The sequence below is a fragment of the Jaculus jaculus genome, chromosome 17 (genome assembly GCF_020740685.1).
Source record: "Jaculus jaculus isolate mJacJac1 chromosome 17, mJacJac1.mat.Y.cur, whole genome shotgun sequence".
Classification (NCBI taxonomy): domain Eukaryota; kingdom Metazoa; phylum Chordata; class Mammalia; order Rodentia; family Dipodidae; genus Jaculus; species Jaculus jaculus.
In genome coordinates this window covers 20,989,193-21,006,002 of record NC_059118.1, presented here as the reverse complement: position 1 = coordinate 21,006,002, position 16,810 = coordinate 20,989,193, and the positions used below count along the sequence as shown (strand labels likewise).

Below are 16,810 nucleotides of genomic sequence, written 5' to 3'. Positions count from 1 at the left end.
CAAAAACCTAAAAACAGAGCTACCCGTATGACTCAGCTATACCGCTCCTAGGCATACACCCTAAGGACTCTCTATTCACAAAAGCTAGGAAATATAGGCAGCCTAGATGCTCATCCACCGCTGAGTGGATAATCGAGATGTGGTCCACATACACAACTTATTCAGCTGTAAAGAAAAATGAAATCACACAATGTGTAGGAACATGAGTGGATCTGGATCACATACCAAGTAAGGTGACCCAGGCTCAGAAAGGCAAACCCTGCTTGCTCTCTCTCCTATGCTCACCCCAGCTCCGAATTCTTAGACTTGTAAGTAAGTTGGAGTAAGAGCGAGTAGAGGTCAGGAAGCGAGAAAGGACAATGAGGAAGGGTGAGGGAGAGGGCCAAGGGGAAGGGAGAGTAGATACCGGGAGTTTTAAGGGATAGGGAAGGGAGTTAGAGGAGAGGGGCACATAGGGAAGCCTACTTATTTGTTAGCTAGTTAAATAATACATAATTCCAAAAGGAGTTTGAGCAGAATGCCCTCCATGGGTGGATAGTGCTGCCCCCAGAAGTCATAGGTTGTTACAGAAAAATCCCAGTGCCCGGGTTGAGATTCCTCCTAGTGAGGCGTTGGTCAGGGAAGGCCCCCTAAGACTCTCGACACAATACAAGCTATTGCCCTTGGTTGCTCATCTAGACTAAATGGCAAGACTCTGCTGCTGAAGCGGCCACATGCTTTGGTGTCAGGACTCTTAGAAACAAGCTAGCCCCGAGCTGGAAGGCTCCTCCCTGCTGGCTGGTTGTCTTAGTGCTGGCAAGTGCTATGCAGGCTGCCAGGGGCAGGGGCAGGGGGATTGTCAAAGGTCACAGGCAGCAGTGAACCAGTAACGAGCTACAAAGAGCACCAAGGATATTGCTGAGCTTTTCTATCAGTGATATCCCTAGAGGTAGCTGTCATCACATGCTTCTATTTTAAGAAAATCAAAAGTTGAGGGCTGGAGGGATGGCTTAGCAGTTACGGCTCTTGCCTACAAAGCCTAAGGACCCAGGTTTGATTCCCCAGTGCTCACATAAGCCAGATGCACAAGGTGGCACATGCATCTGGACTTCATTTGCAGTGATTAGAGGCCCTGATGTGCCTATTCTCTCTAGCTGCCTTTTTCTCTGTCTTTCTCAAAATACACACACACACACACACACACACACACAGTTGAAGCTACCTCCTAACTTAAAACAAAACTTTGATTTAGATGACTACCTTTACTTCATTTGGATATCTGCTAGTATTAAAAGATGAGGCTCTTAGCTACTTAAAAGTTCCCAAAGTTCATTTCCTTACCGGAAGTGGGCCTTGGAGTTGCTGAGGGCATCCGACTCTTTTCATAGTGATTCACTAATTGATGAGGCTCCAGCGGCTGGCTTGGAATGTAAACCAGATGGTTGTCTCTACTAGCCTCGAGCACAAAAGATGAGCCTTTCCCTGCACTTAGCTCCTGAATGTGACTGCTCTTGCTTGCAGAAGCTTCATGTAGCTCAGCAGTCAGTCTAGATTAAGAAAAGGAATGTTTTAAGTAAGTCCTGATAATTTTGAAGAAGGCAAATAAAAAGTATCTTAGCAATTTACTATCATTCTTTATTAAAAGAAAAAGAATCAGGTTGTTAAAAAAAAATTGAAAATGAGCAGGGTGTGGTGGTGTATGCCTTTAATCCCAGCACTCGGGAGGCAGAGGTAGGAGGATCACTGTGAGTTCAAGGCCACCCTGAGACTACATAATGAATTCCAGGTCAGCCTCGGCTAGAGTGAGTAGAGTGAGACCTTATCTCGAAAAAGAATTTCAGTCCATTTATCCTTTCTTTTCTTGCATTTACTTATAGCCTATGACATATTACTGTGGAATAAGCCAAGTCTTATCTGCATAGAGCTGTCAATAAAGGACAAGGGACTCCATCATCGGTTCCTCAGAACAACCTTGTTGTCTCTCAGATGGATACCAATTACCATCAATAAGTCATTTCATTTATAAAGCACTGCTCTGAAAAGGAGGTTACAGAAAAGAAATCCCATTGACCAGTAATCCAAGTACTTGTGAGGAGGAAGCATGAGGACCAGAGGGGCAAGGTCCTCCTCGGCTTACATAGTGAGTTCAAGGACAGCCTGGCTACATAAGGCCTTGTTTCAAAAAAGTGATGGGGTGCTCAGGAGGTGCTTGCCCCACAGGCATGAGGACCTGAGTGTGGATCCCTAATATCTACATGAAAGCTGGGCATGGCAGGCTATATCAGCTTTGGCGAGAGCAAGACAGAATCCCCAGGGCCTACTACTAGCTAATCGAGCCAACCATGTGAGCTCCGGGTCTAGTAAGAAACTCTCTCTCAGAAATGGAAGATGTAAACCAGGCGTGGTGGCACATGCCTTTAATCCCAGTACTCGGGAGGCAGAGGTAGGAGGATCGCCGTGAGTTCGAGGCCACCCTGAGACTACATAGTGAATTCCAGGTCAGCCTGCCTCAAAAAAAAAAAAAAAAAAGAAGAAGAAGAAGAAGAAGAAACAGATGCAGAATGATTGAAGAAACACCTGATGCTAGCCTCTGACATCCACACTCATGCATACCACATGCACATGCAGACCCACACATATATGAATGCATACACACATATGCATGCCATATATACACACATGCCCAAACAGACGTCCTACTGGTATCTGCGCCTTTTGCAATGGTGTCAGCATCTATATGATTGGCAGTTAAAGAATTCTCTGTGATCATTTGAGAATTCTGTGTTTTTAAGAAGTATTTTTGGGCTAGAGAGATGGCTGAGTGGTTAAGTGCTTGCCTGTGAGGTCTGAGAACCCCAGTTCGAGGCTCGGTTCCCCAGGACCCATGTTAGCCAGATGCACAAGGGGGTACACACGTCTGGAGTTTGTTTGCAGTGGCTGGAAGCTCTGGCGTGCCCATACTCTCTCTATCTGCCTCTTTCTCTGTCACTCTCAAATAAATAAAAATAAAAACAAAAAGCTAAGAAAAAAAGAAATATTTTGAAAATATTTAATATTTAATTATTTCAAATATTTTAAAATATTTGAAAGAGAGAGATACAGACTATGAGTGTGTCAGAGTCTCTGGCTGCTGCACATGAACTCCAGACACATGTGCCACTTTGTGTATCTGGCTTTACATGGGTGCTGGGGAATTAAATCTGGGCCATCCAGCTCTGCGAGCAAACCCCTTTAACTGCTGAGCCTGAATTCTGTGTTTTTTATTGAGATAATTACAGAAAACATATCCAATAGATGCTTATTCTTGACCAGCTAATTTTAATTCAATATTTTTTTTCACCTGAGTTTGATACCTTATTATTTTAGCTGTCGGGAGAGAGAAGTTGACACAATATTGAATAGCATGTTCACACACACGGCATGATGGCACGCTGTGTGGAGAACGCTTTTGCAGTTGCACAGGTGAGTAACTGGTGAGAAGTGAAGTTGTCATGCAAGAGGGGAGGTCAGCTAAGTACAGACGCACCTCCACGGCATGCATCTTTTACGTATTTACCAGGATATGCTAGACGGGTTTTGGTTTTTAGGAATTCAGTTTTGGAAAACAGAATCAGTCATTATATGAAATTAATGCTGAAATGTTTTGTCCTACTGAGTTTGTTTAGATTTGCTATGTAGACTGGTTTTGGTTTAACAGCTGCATAAGATGCTGGGAAGATGGGTTCAGGGGATAAAGCACTTGCTTTGCAAGTATGACTACCTGAGTTCAGACCCTCAGGCCCCATATGGAGCTGTAGGCTGTAGCATGAACAACTGTGATGCCAGCATTCCTGTGACCAGATGGGAGGTGCAGACAAGAGAATCCCCAGGAAGTTCATAAGCTAGCTAGCCAGGTGAACACAGTGGTAAACTCGAGACTCTGCCTCAAACAAGGCAGATGGCAAGGGCTGACAGAGAAGACAGCTCTCCTTGGGACCAGGAAAGATGAACAGGGTGTCACCAGACAGACCAGGATACCAGGCATTCGACCAGAAACTAGGCAGGGAGAAAAGCCTGGTTCACACAGGGCAAACAAAAAATCTATTATAACTAGAAGAATCAGGATGCGGGAGGAGCTGGGAAGTGAGGCTGAGGATAAATTGTGGCTTCTATTCTGGGGTAAATTTTCCGTTCAGAGACTCCTGAGAAAACCATGAACTTAAAGGCAAGATTTTAATACAGCACCCAATGTTAAAAAACATCAAACTGCAAAGCACTTTTGATGTGTGAGTTCTGCTTCAGAAATAGAATCTATGGAAAGCCTTTACTTCAGAGACCTTACAGGCTCCCTTAGCCTAATAACCTGCCATCAGCCAGTTATGCGCCCATCAGTCAATTAGCAGTCACTTATACGTATGACAGCTCTGCAACTCACTGAAGACCCCCATTCTCTTCATCCTCTCCTTTCAAATTGATGAGCCTGCAGGCGTTCTCCAGCATCGGTGGTGGGTACTGATTGAATCCACCTATGGATAGAACAAAGTTATAGTTTGATTTTAAAACAAGAAATTGTTTCTTTTTTTCCAGGCAGTGCATCCCAATAGGAATTCTCTTGAAGCAATAAATGTTAGTAACATATTTCAACAGAATTTGGCTGTGGTGAAAGCAGAAAATGCTACCAGCTAGAAATTGCGCTCACCGCTTGACTTCAAGGTGCCTCAGCAACTAAAGAATTGCTAGGGTTGGGCTGGAGAGATGGCTTAGTGGTTAAGCGCTTGCCTGTGGAGCCTAAGGACCCCGGTTCAAGGCTCCATTCCCCAGGACCCACGTTAGCCAGAAGCACAAGGGGGCGCACGCGTCTGGAGTTTGCAGTGGCTGGAGGCCCTGGTGCGCACATTCTCTCTATTTCTCTCTATCTGCCTCTTTCTCTGTCTGTTGCTGTCAAATAAATAAATAAAAATAAAAGAATTGCGAGGGTCATGGAAAAAGAGCTTAAGTTGTTCATCTAAGGGTTAACTGCAACACAGGGCCACAGGATTTCTGCATGTCTGAACCAAAAATAATCTAAGAGATAATCTATGCCGATTCTCTAGTCTAAGGCTTTTTCTCTCAGACTTAAGCTACTAGACCAAACAGAGAAAAGATGGAATTGAACTACATGATGCTATGCCTTTACTTCCGCACCAACAAACACTGAGCTCCTCTGAGGAAAGGAATCACAGAAAATATTATATCTTATTACCCTAGATAATATATTTCTGTACGCTCTTTCTGGCATTGTTCTGTAAGTTATAGAATATAACGGCTTGTAATTTTTCCTCTTATTTAGGAAAAAGTGTGTGTGTGTGTATGTGTGTGTGCATGTGCATGCGTGCGTGCGTGTGTGTGTGTGTGAGAGAGAGATGAAACATGTGTGGAGATCAGAGGACAACCTCAAAGTATTAGTCCTCTCCTTACACCTTGCTTGAGACAGGATCTGTCTTATGGCGGTGGTGGTAATGCTGGTGAGGAGGCCAGACTAGCCAACCCCATGAGCTTTAGGATTCTCCTGGCTCTGCCTCCCGCCGCTGTGGGTCTGTTGTAATTATAGATGCATGTGCCACTTCCTACCCACGAGGCTTTACCTGGGTGACAGGAATTTGAATCTCACCAGCAGGCTTGCAGAGCAAGTGCCTGTAGCCACAGGGCCGTCGCCCCCCCCAACCTAGTTTTTCATGAAAGGAAAGCTCTTTTGAGGATCAAAGATCCTATGAAAATAACTCAAAGAATGTAGTTTTATAATAATCCCATTCTGGGATTCTAGAACGAGCATTATTTTCTTTATTTTTTTTTCTATTCGCCTCAAATGAGAATATGTGTCTGATCAGTTTCACCTGACAGTTGCCATTGGCAAAGGAGAAGCTGATGCAGCTGTCACTTCTGTAGGTGTGGGGACAGCAGAGGTTGCAAATGCCACACTGAGCAGAATGGGGCCAGTACTGTGGCAAAAAAAAAAAAATCCCAGAAATGATGGAAGAGCAGTCTTTTAACTCCTACAGCTGAAGCAGTTCTAGGAAGGCAGGGGGTTCCATGCATTAAGCCACACTGCACAGGTGAGAGTCAAAAGTAAGCCAGCTCTGCTTAATTGCAAAGCCACTTAAGGGCCCAGCAGGACCAGCTTTGAGTTAGTTTTCAAATACTGCATTACCATCGATCTTGATGGCACAAATGACATCTCTGCATGGGAAAAGATGGATATCAACATCTCCTGAGTCAAGAAATAAAGATACTGAATTTTGAGCTAAAGAGATGGCTTAGCAGTTAAGGCACTTGCCTGTGAATCCTACAGACTCATGCTGCACTCCCCAGATCCCACACAAGCCAGCTACACAAGGTAACGCAAACACACAAGTGTGTACGTGTGCACTAGGCAGCGCACGCATCTGGAGTTTGGTTACAGTGGCTAAAGGCCTTTGTGTTCCGATTCCCTCTCTCACTTTCTCTCTCTCTTTCTCGCTCTCACTCTCGCTCGCTCTCACTCCCTCGCATTAAAAAAAAAAAAGGCTGGGCTGGAGAGATGGCTTAGCGGTTAAGCGCTTGCCTGTGAAGCCTAAGGACCACGGTTCGAGGCTCGGTTCCCCAGGTCCCACGTTAGCCAGATGCACAAGGGGGCGCACACATCTGGAGTTCGTTTGCAGAGGCTGGAAGCCCTGGCGCGCCCACTCTCTCTCTCCCTCTATCTGTCTTTCTCTCTGTGTCTGTCGCTCTCAAATAAATAAATAAATAATTTTAAAAAAAATTTTTTTTAAAGTTGTTTTAGGAATGCCACACCAGCCTATTTCACAAACGTTTGCTTTTTATGTATGTAGCATAAAGATATATGGAAGTGCATGTCTAAAAGACATGAAGGCAAGTGTGTGTGTGTGTGTGTGTGTGTGTGTGTGTGTGTGTGTGGTGTGTGTGTGTGTATGGTGCATGCACATGTATGTCCCCGTGCAGTGGTACCCCATGTGCATGTAAATTCTGTGGCGGGCTGTGCTCACCTGTGGCGGCTGAAGCAGAACATGAGGTGACCCACTCCATCATTCTCCACCTATTCTTACTTGAGCCAGTCATGTACTGAACCCAGAATTCCCTGTGTTTCTTTTGTTGCTTTATTTTCCTGCAGGCCCCAGCAATTCTCTGCTCTCTGCTCTTCATGTGGGTCCTGGAGACTAAACTCAAGTGCTCTTTGAGGCCCTCTCAGACCCTCACGCTGGCACAGGAAGTTGTCTTAACCACTGAGCCCTCTCTCTCCCGCCCCTGAAAGCATTTTTAATTACTCCTTATTGCATGCAAGTGAAGACATATTAGGTTTAAGGAAATAACAGACCATTCCCAAGAGGGAAAGTAGTGGATTCTTCAACTTAATGTGAGTCATAGGGGGAAAAAAAAAGTGGAATTGGACTCTCTTGGGCTGGAGAGATGGCTTAGCAGTTAAAGTGCTTACTTGTGAAGCCTAAGGACCTAGGTTTGATTCTCCAGTGCCTATATAAGCCAGATGCACATGGTGACACATGCATCTGGAGTTCATTTGCAGTGGCTGGATATCCTAACACACCCACTCATGTACTCTCTCTTTCTCTCCCTCTCTGTCATAGATCAATAAAATATTTCTTTAAAAAAAAAGATTGGATTCTCAAGGTACTATCCCTGCAGTGGTTCTGGAACATTGTTTCTAAATCAGGGACAACAAAGCTACAGGGTGCAGAATCTAGATATAATCTGACATTCCCAGAAAGAAGAACAGATTTAGCACCAGTCTGTGGAGAACGATGCTGTGACTTAGATAAATGTCCTGAAAGGGTGAAAGACTCGGTCCCTCGAGTGGGGTCCTTGGGAGATACTGTGGCTCTTTAGGTTGGATCGGGTGAGACCTAGGTCATTGCGGTGAACCCTTGGAAAGGAGTGTGGGACTCCCTTCCTAGTTCTCTTGCTTTCTGGCTTGTGATTTAGCAGACTTGCTCCACCACACACACCTGTCCTGATGTTCTCCCCCACCCCGGCCAGAAGCCCAAAGCACTGCTACCTGACCTTGGACCTCAAGCATGAGCCAAAAGAAATCATTTCTATTTATAAGTTAATTACCTCACTTATGTATTTATATCAGGCTGACTAATATAAACACTTTCCCAGTCATTACGCTAAACATTTTTTGGGCTAGGTCATTTTTCTTCGGGTATAGGGAGGGATACAGGTGTCCGTCTTGTGAACTGCAGGATACTTAGCAGTGTCTATAACTTTGATCTTCCTGATACTAGTAGCATTTCAAATTGTGAGAGCCAAACAAAAAAAAAAAGTCACAGACATTCCCACCTGTTCCCTGGAGGAAAAATAATCACAGAGAGAGGAGGGGAGTAAGAATGGAGAGTGGAGGAGAAGGAAGGCTAGTCTCTAGGGAAGTATTTTCTTAAACCATTCATGATAGTGGACAGGGCGTTTTATTTCTAACCCTTGGCAGGCTCATGTTTTCACTCTATATCGTTTCCAGTGAGACAGAGTCCCGGATCATACACTAGGACTCTGCAGCAATCAGTTTCAAATTCCTTTAAAGGTTTCTAAGGTGTATCCTGTCAAATTCCGAATTTAGCTCTCTTCACAGGTCAATTTGAGCTGGTATCCATCCAAGTGGTAACACACTGTGGCATACTGCATAGAATCATGATTCTTGTTTTTTGAACTTTCTTTTTTCTTTTCTTTATTTATTTGATAGAGCAAGAGAAAGAGGCAGAGAGAGAGAGAGAGAGAGAATGAATGAGCACACCAGGGACTCCAATCGCTGCAAACAAACTCCAGATGCATGCCCCCCTTGTACATCTGGCTTACATGGGCCTTAGGAGATCAAATCAGGGTCCTTGGGCTTCTCAGACACGCACCTTAACTGCTAAGCCATCTCTCCAGCCTAAGAGCCATGATTCTTCAATGTGTTGCATACACACAGCACCAGAATCACGCAGGCACCTGCGATGTTGAATCTCAGCTCCACTCTAGACACACTGAATGGGAGCTTGCACTTAGGCCATTGTGACTCCTATGGGGTCTGGATGCTCAGACTTTGAGAGAGTGTACAACTGTGCCGTCTACACATTGCATGCAAGTCTCCACGGTGTACCAACATTGGAAATAAACGAAGTGTCACAGCAAGTCTTTCATTTAAATGCCTAAACTAGAGACCTTCTAAAAGCTGACAGAACTCCTTCCGGTGGAACAAATAGAACTCAGGAGACTTAATGACTACAATTTCTACTGCTCAGATTTTGTCAAGAGACACTTTGTTAGATTTTTTTTAAATTTTATTTATTTATGTATTTGAGAGAAAGAGAGAGGGAAAGAGGGAGAGAGGAAAAGAGAGAGAGAGAATGGGCATGTGCCAGGGCCTCCAGCCATTGCAAATGAACTCCAGATGCATGTGTCACCTTGTGCATCTGGCTTACATGGGTCCTGGGGAGTCAAGCCTGGGTCCTTTTGCTTTGCAGGCAAACACCTTAACCACTAAGCCATCCCTCCAGCCCACATTTCTGTTACTTAACCATTCCATGAACAAGATATGATCAAGACATGCCTCATCCCTGCTCCCATATCATCTCCTAACTTATATGTTTAGAATAGTTGAAGATACCAAATGTTAACATTAGATTATCAGTAGTAGTTACACCTTAAAACAAAAACAAACAAACAAAGAACGAAGACTTACATCTGACTGCATACACAAACGGTTTTAGAAACTTCACGATATAATTCAGATCTGGTTCATGCACTCTGCCAAGCTGTACCAGATGGTGATCAGGTGGGTAGCTGGCTACCTCCTCCATCTCATCCTTGTGCAGGGAGCCCAGAGAAATCACAAAGATGACATAGCCTTGACACTTGGCTCTCAAAGCCATCTTCTTCACAAATCCTACCCTCTCACGATTTTCTCCAGCCGTGATCACAAAAGTGACTCTGTGTTTCCTTAGGTTGGGGGCTCTGGGGAAGAGACTTTCCATGGCCCATTGCAGGGCATGGCCAACAGTGGCCTCTGCGTTTAGCTGTTGGAGGGAAGTCAGGATGTGGTTCTTCATTACGGCTTGGTTGTCATAAGTCGTCAACCCGAACTCTGTCTTTACTGTGCCCTTCTTGCTTCTAGAACCCTCCCAAGGCGAGTAGCTCAGTAAGGCTATCCTGTCTCCTGAGTCGGAGCCTGAAGGGTCAGAAGTGATGCTGAAGTGGTCAATCGCTGTGCTCACTAAGGTTTTCATGGCCTCGAAGTCATCATTTGCTACATCTTGAGAATTGTCTAGGAGAAAGGCTACATCCATGTATGAATTTTCAGGTAATAAAATCTCATGGGCGCAAGTATTTGGAAGACATTTATCTGGAAACACACACACGGAGATGCATCGTTGGGTTAGTGCTGGCACAAGACGCTGAGATCTTCCTATGACTACTACCACTCAGTGGCGAATCACTGAGACCTGATAACCTAGTCAATTATTTCTTCAGTGGCTCATCATTTAAATTAATGAGGACTTGCCAATGGTTCAGTATTTTGAAAGCCACTGGCAGATAACTGGTGTGGGCGGGGGGAGTTCTTTGTTGAAAACTTATTTAGGCAGCAGGTATACCAGATGTCCACAATTATATTCAAACTCACTTAGAATCTATTTTTCAGTGTTTTAGAGGCTTTCAATACAAGCTACAAAATTGCTCCCAGGATAGGCTATATCTGTTAGGATAATTTTCTAACCAATTTTCACATTCTATGGAAATACTGAACATTACAGAGACTGGAATCTTGACAAGGCATTTTCAAAACTGGAAAACAGAAAATAAAACCTACCATCAAAGCTGGAAACCTCCAATTAAAGCCCAACTCAATTACTCACCCTGAAGGCATTTAGGCTTTTGTCACAGCAAACTCATTTTATTCTTACCATAGCACAGTGTACATCGCTGAATTCTTTCTATAGGTTCATAGTCCCCATTTGGAGGGACAGGAATCACTTGAAATGCTCCAGTGTTGTCAAACTGTATTGGAAAAAAAAAAAAAAGAAGGAAAAGTTGTGTGGGGGCTGGAGAGATTGCTCAGTGGTTAAGGCACTTGCCTGAGACGCCTAAGAACTAATGTTCGAATCCCCAGATCCCATGTAGCCAGATGCACAGTGACGCAAGCACACAATGTTGCACATGTACCACCAGGGGCCGCACATGTCTGGAGTTTGTTCACGGCAGGCTGACGGTCCTGGTGCACCCATTCTCTTACTTTCTCTCTCTCTCTCTTCCTCCCTCCCTTTCTCTTTCTCTCTCAAAAACAGTATAGTTGTTTTGGGGTGGAGAAATGGCTTAGCAGTTAAGGCATTTGCCTGCAAAGCCAAAGGACCTTAGTTCAATTCCCCAGGACCCATGTAAGCCAGATGCACAAGAAGGCATATTCATCTGGAGTTTGTTGCAGTGGCTGGAAGCCCTGGCACACCCATTCTGTCTCTTCCTCTCTCTCTCTGCCTTGTTCTCTCTCACTCTATCAAATAAATGATTTTTTTTTTAAAAAAAGAGTTGTTTGCTCATTGCAAGTCATTATTAGGATGCTACCCCACGGTCACTATGAGGATTAGCTGGAAAAACACCCAAATACCAGCTTACAATCCTTTTTTCGGTATAAGACACACATGAGCATGTGTGCAATCCTCCTCATATCTTAAACATAACCCAAAGAATACATGCACAGAGCGCTCATCAGCATCCTACTTTATGGTGAGAAAACTGTCACAAGATAACCTGACCAGAATCACTCCCTAGTGCATGTCTTGAAATCTCTTTTCTCAAGACTCAAGACTGAAGTCTTGCAATTCTGGGCTGATTTTGGTCTCTCTCTCTCCTCTCAATCTCTCTTGTTTTGTTTTTCAAAGTAGGATCTCTCTCTAGCCCAGGCTGACCTGGAATTCACTATGTAGTCTCAGGGTGGTCTGAAACACATGGTGATCCTCCTACCTCTGCCTCCCAAGTGCTAGGATTAAAGGCATGTACCACCACACCTGGTTTCTGGGCTGGTTTTAACATGCTTCTGACTCTGTACCTCAAGTTTAGACGCTGCACACCAGCTCCTGAAGCTGAACCCTACAGAAGTTTGCATTCTCAGGTTTCCCTTTGTGCCCTAAGTCATGATACAGACTATTTCTACTCTAGTCCATTAAAAAGGGTTCATCTTCTGGATGAACATTCTCAATCACAGACTCCAGTTCGAAAGATAGTAGACACAAGACACTACATTTATCCAAAATTCTTGGTTATAATGCCTCACATTCCTGTAAATAAGGCTTCATTCACTCTGATTTCATCTGGGTTTTGATTAGTTTTTTGCATTAGTACTCATTGAAACGGCAACATACAACACCGATTCATTCATTCATTGAGTCATTAACTACATTTAGAACATTTACTTCTGAGGCCCCATGCAAGGCAGACTCTCCTATCACTATGAAAGAAATGCATCCTCCCCACGTGGAGATGAGGATGTCTCTCAACCCACAGAGATGCACAGGATTGTTCTCCTTCTCCTCAGAACATAAAAAGATGAGAAAAGCCACACCCTCTGCTTTTCTGTAGAGGGCTGAGCATTTGAACATAGCTGTGTGTGTGTGTGTGTGTGTGTGTGTGTGTGTGTGTGTGTGTGTCTGGGTAGGTTCATGTGCACATGTGTGTGTGCATATGGAAGTCAGAAGACATTGCTGGGTGTCTTCCTCAATTATTCTCCATATTCTTTTTTTTTTTTTTAATTTTATTTCAGAGAGAGATAGAAAGAGCAAGAGAGAGAGAGAGAGAGAGAGAGAGAGAGAATTGGTGCACCAGAGCCTCAGCCACTGCAATCAAATTCCAGATGCTGGCGCCACTTAGTGGGCATGTATAACCTTGTGCTTGCCTCACCTTTGTGGATATGGCTAATGTGGGATCTGGAGAGTCAAACATGGGTCCTTAGACTTCGCAGGTGAGTGCCTTAACCACTAAGCCATCTCTCCAGCCCCATATTCTTTTTTATAAATAATATTTTAGTTATTTACTATGTGCAAAAAAAGAGATACAGGCACAGAGAGACAAAAAGAGAGAGAGAGAAATGGGCATGCCAGGGTCTCCTGCCACTGCAAATGAACTCCAGATGCATGTGCCACTTTGTGAACCTTACTTATGTATTAGGTAGTTGAACCCTGGTCACTAGACTTTGTAGGCAAGCACCTTAATTAACTGCTGGGCCATCTCTCCAGCCCTCCACTTCTTATTTGAGACAGGGTCTCTCACTGAACCTGAAGGTCACCCGATTCATCTTGGCTAGCTAGCCAGCAAACCCACTGGATTCCTTGTCTCTGCCTCCTCAGCACTGGGATTACAGCTGTGTGTCACAGCACCTGGCTTTCACATAGGTGCTGGGATCCTAACTTATACTGTTGTGCTCCCACAGCAAGCACATCACTGACTGAGCCACCTATCCGGCCCCTTTAAGATACCCATGACCATGCTAGTGGTGGGGCGAAAAGTCATCTGTTACAGCTCCAGTTCTCCTCGTTGTTACGAAATTGGATGCTTTGAGTATGAGTCTGCACCTGATCTTCGCTGCATGCTGACTCACTGAACCAAGGAAATTGACTCACATGGCTGAACCACGTGCTCCACATTCATTTATTCATCCAACACATGTGTGCTGAATGCCTGTACAGTTTTGCTGCTGTGACCATAGAAATGGGGAAAAAAAATCAAACCTCTACCTTACATTCTATTTGGCAGGGGGGAGGGGCAGAAGATCTACCATAGATATAATAAATAAATTCTCTAGAACATTGGGAGGTAATGACTTTTTGTTGTCGTTGTTGTTGTTTGTTTGTTTTTCGAGGTAGGGTCTCACTCTAGCCCAGGCTGACCTGAAATTCACTATGGAGTCTCAGGGTGGCCTCGAACTCATGGTGATCCTCCTACCTCTGCCTCCCGATTGCTGGGATTAAAGGCGTGTGCCACCACACCCTGCAATGATTTTATTTTTAAAAATAAAAACTATGGGTTGGCAAGATGACTCAGCAGCTAAAAGCGCTTATCTGTAAGATCTGCCAGCCCTAGTTTGATTCCCTGGCACCCATGTAAAACCAGATGTACAAGGTGGCACATTCCCCTGGAGTTTGCCCCTGGTGCACAAATTCTTACCCCCCCCCCTTGCAAATAAATTTTTAAAAATTATTTTAAAAACTAGGATAGTTATGATGGGAAATGCTTGGTGACATGAAAATAAAATTCACCTAGAGAATGAATAAGAAAGAGAGACTCTTTTCGGAGCTGCCATCTTCCTGTAACTTGCCAAAGTGACAGACACAAAGGGAACGAGGAGAGACACCGGCACAGGTTCTCCAGGCCTTTTAGGAAACACGGACTGTTCCCCTGGCCACGTATATGCGCATCTACAAGAAGGGTGATATTGCAGACATCGAGGGACTGGGTACTTTCCAAAAGGGAATGCCTCATAAATGTCACCACGGGAAGACTGGAAGAGTCTACGGTGTCACTCAGCATGCTGTTGGCATTGCTGTGAACAAGCAAGTCAAGGGCAAGATTCTTGCCAAGAGAATTAATGTGTGTATCGAGCATATTAAGCACTCTAAGAGCCGAGACGGCTTCCTGAAATGGGTGAGGGAAAACGATCAGAAGAAGAAGGAGGCCAAAGAGAAAGGAAGCTGGGGGCAGCTGAAGCAGCTGCCTGCTCTGCCCAGAGACATGTACTCTGTGAGGACTAATGGAAAAGACCCTGTTCCCTATGAATTCATGGCTTAATAGATAATCATAAATAAATACATTGTAAAAAAGAAAGAAAAATTAACACTAAGAAGGGGTAGCAAATGAGGCCAAAGGAAAGCCAGGGCAATGAAGCACTGTGGGACACTGACCCTGAAGCATAAAGTCTATTGCCATGTTCATCAGAGCAACCGCGATCACCCACAAGAGACCAGCAATGAGGTCTGACCTGCGATGGTTTCTCCTACAAGGAGGAGGTGTGGTGGGCCACTGGATCCTCACCAGAGATCCCAGACACTTCCTCCTGCTTCCATCACTCCCCATAGCTATGTTAATTCTGCCCCATTCCAGAAGTTGAACACCATGGGAGATGCTCGCATACTGAGGAGATGGAAGGTTAAGACTGGAGACTCCATCCATGCTGAGGTAGCACTTTGCAGGGGTGCAGTTGCTGGGGGAAGGGTCACCTTGCCCTGCTGAGTAACCCCTCACCCACACTTCTCTAAGTAACCCATCACTGGTACACCAAGCCTGACCTGACTTGCGTGGGATTGTTTCTTTGGTCAGTCATTGATGTTTTTAACTTGCTCATGTCTCCTCGGGAAAAGTTCACGCAACATGAGATATGCTGAGTCAGTGACAAAACAATAATGTCCCCTACTGGTAGTAAGTCAAGGGAGCTAAGTATGGGAATCAGGCCCTGGGTAAAAAAAAAAGAGGGAGATCATTGTGCCTTAACAGGACTAGTTTCAGAACAGATCCTTTTGTGAGACCATGAGTCCAAGACCAGTGTAAGCAACATAACAAGACCCCATGTCAAGATAGAAAATATAAATGCAAGGAAAGGTACGGCAGCAAATATAGACAGTGGGTTTTTTTTTTTTCCCCTAAGAAATCATTGCACAGGAAGCTAAGACCATAACTAAAGTATAAAGTTGGGCCAAGAAAGTTGTATTTTTCCCCCTCTGATTATAATGATTTGACATAAAGAGAGAAAATTGATCTATCAACCAGACATGAATAGATACCTGGCTCCCTGGAAGGGGGAGATGAGCCACGCCTCCCACAGCAGCCAGGGCCCAAGTGAAACCACCGAGGAGCTGGTGAGATGAGCAAGAGCGCTGCTTCCATGGCAAGCCCAACACCCTGCGCCAGGGTAATGGAGACAGACACTGAGGAGACTCAAAACACACCAAAGCAGAAATCCAGAAGCTGCTGAGAGCTCAGCACTAAAATAGACTTAAACTACACCCACCACAACTCCAGGAATTTTGTGGAAGAGGAGGCAGAAAGATTCTAAGAGCCACAGGGAGGGAGGGGCTATACAGAGACATCCCTCCACCCACAATGGATAACTGCTATTTTCACAGCTCATAACCCACAACTCCATGGTGAATACCAGCAATCCTACTGAGGGGAGCTTCAGTGGAATGGGGGCAGGGAGGAAGGAAATGATGATACCAGTACATGATGTGTCCATACAAAGATTCTACTTAAGAGCCAGGCGTGGTGGCTCACGCCTTTAACCCCAGCACTCGGGAGGCAGAGGTAGGTGGATCACTGTGAATTCAAGGCCACCCTGAGACTGCATAGTGAGTTCCAGGTCAGCCTGGACTAGAGTGAGACTCTACCTAGAAAAAAAAAAAAAAAGATTCTACTTAATAATGATGATAAAAAAAAAAAAAACTTTAGGGCTGGAGATATTGCTTAGTGGTTAAGGCACTTGCATACAAAGCCAAAGAACCCAGGTTTGATTCCCCAGGACCCACATGGGCCAGATGCACAAGGTGGTGCATGCGTCTGGAGTTCCTTTGCAGTGGCTGGGAACACTGGAGCACTCATTCTCTATCTCTCTTTCTCTCTCTCTCTCTCAAATAAATAAAAATTAAAACTACATTTAAAAAGTTTTTTAAACATTTTGAGAAATTTCTAGAACATTAGTGAGAAACCAATTTCCAATTGAGACAGAGTACATATTTTAGAGTAGACTTGTCAAAACACATACAAAAAAAGTGACACAGGAATGTGAGGTGGCACAGAACAATGCAAATTGCCTATAAAAACATGAAAAGAGCTTAACTTCACACAG

General features: G+C 44.5%; 1 protein-coding gene across 1 annotated transcript in view; it reads right to left on the bottom strand.

Annotated features, from left to right (window-relative positions):
* Positions 1–16,810, bottom strand: part of Col6a5 (collagen type VI alpha 5 chain) — a 119,706-nt gene that overhangs the window by 28,052 nt on the left and 74,844 nt on the right. Inside the window, 4 exon segments of the mRNA XM_045136651.1 lie at positions 1,321–1,526; positions 4,394–4,484; positions 9,671–10,330; positions 10,890–10,983. Of these exon segments, the coding sequence (XP_044992586.1) occupies positions 1,321–1,526; positions 4,394–4,484; positions 9,671–10,330; positions 10,890–10,983 (1,051 nt within the window).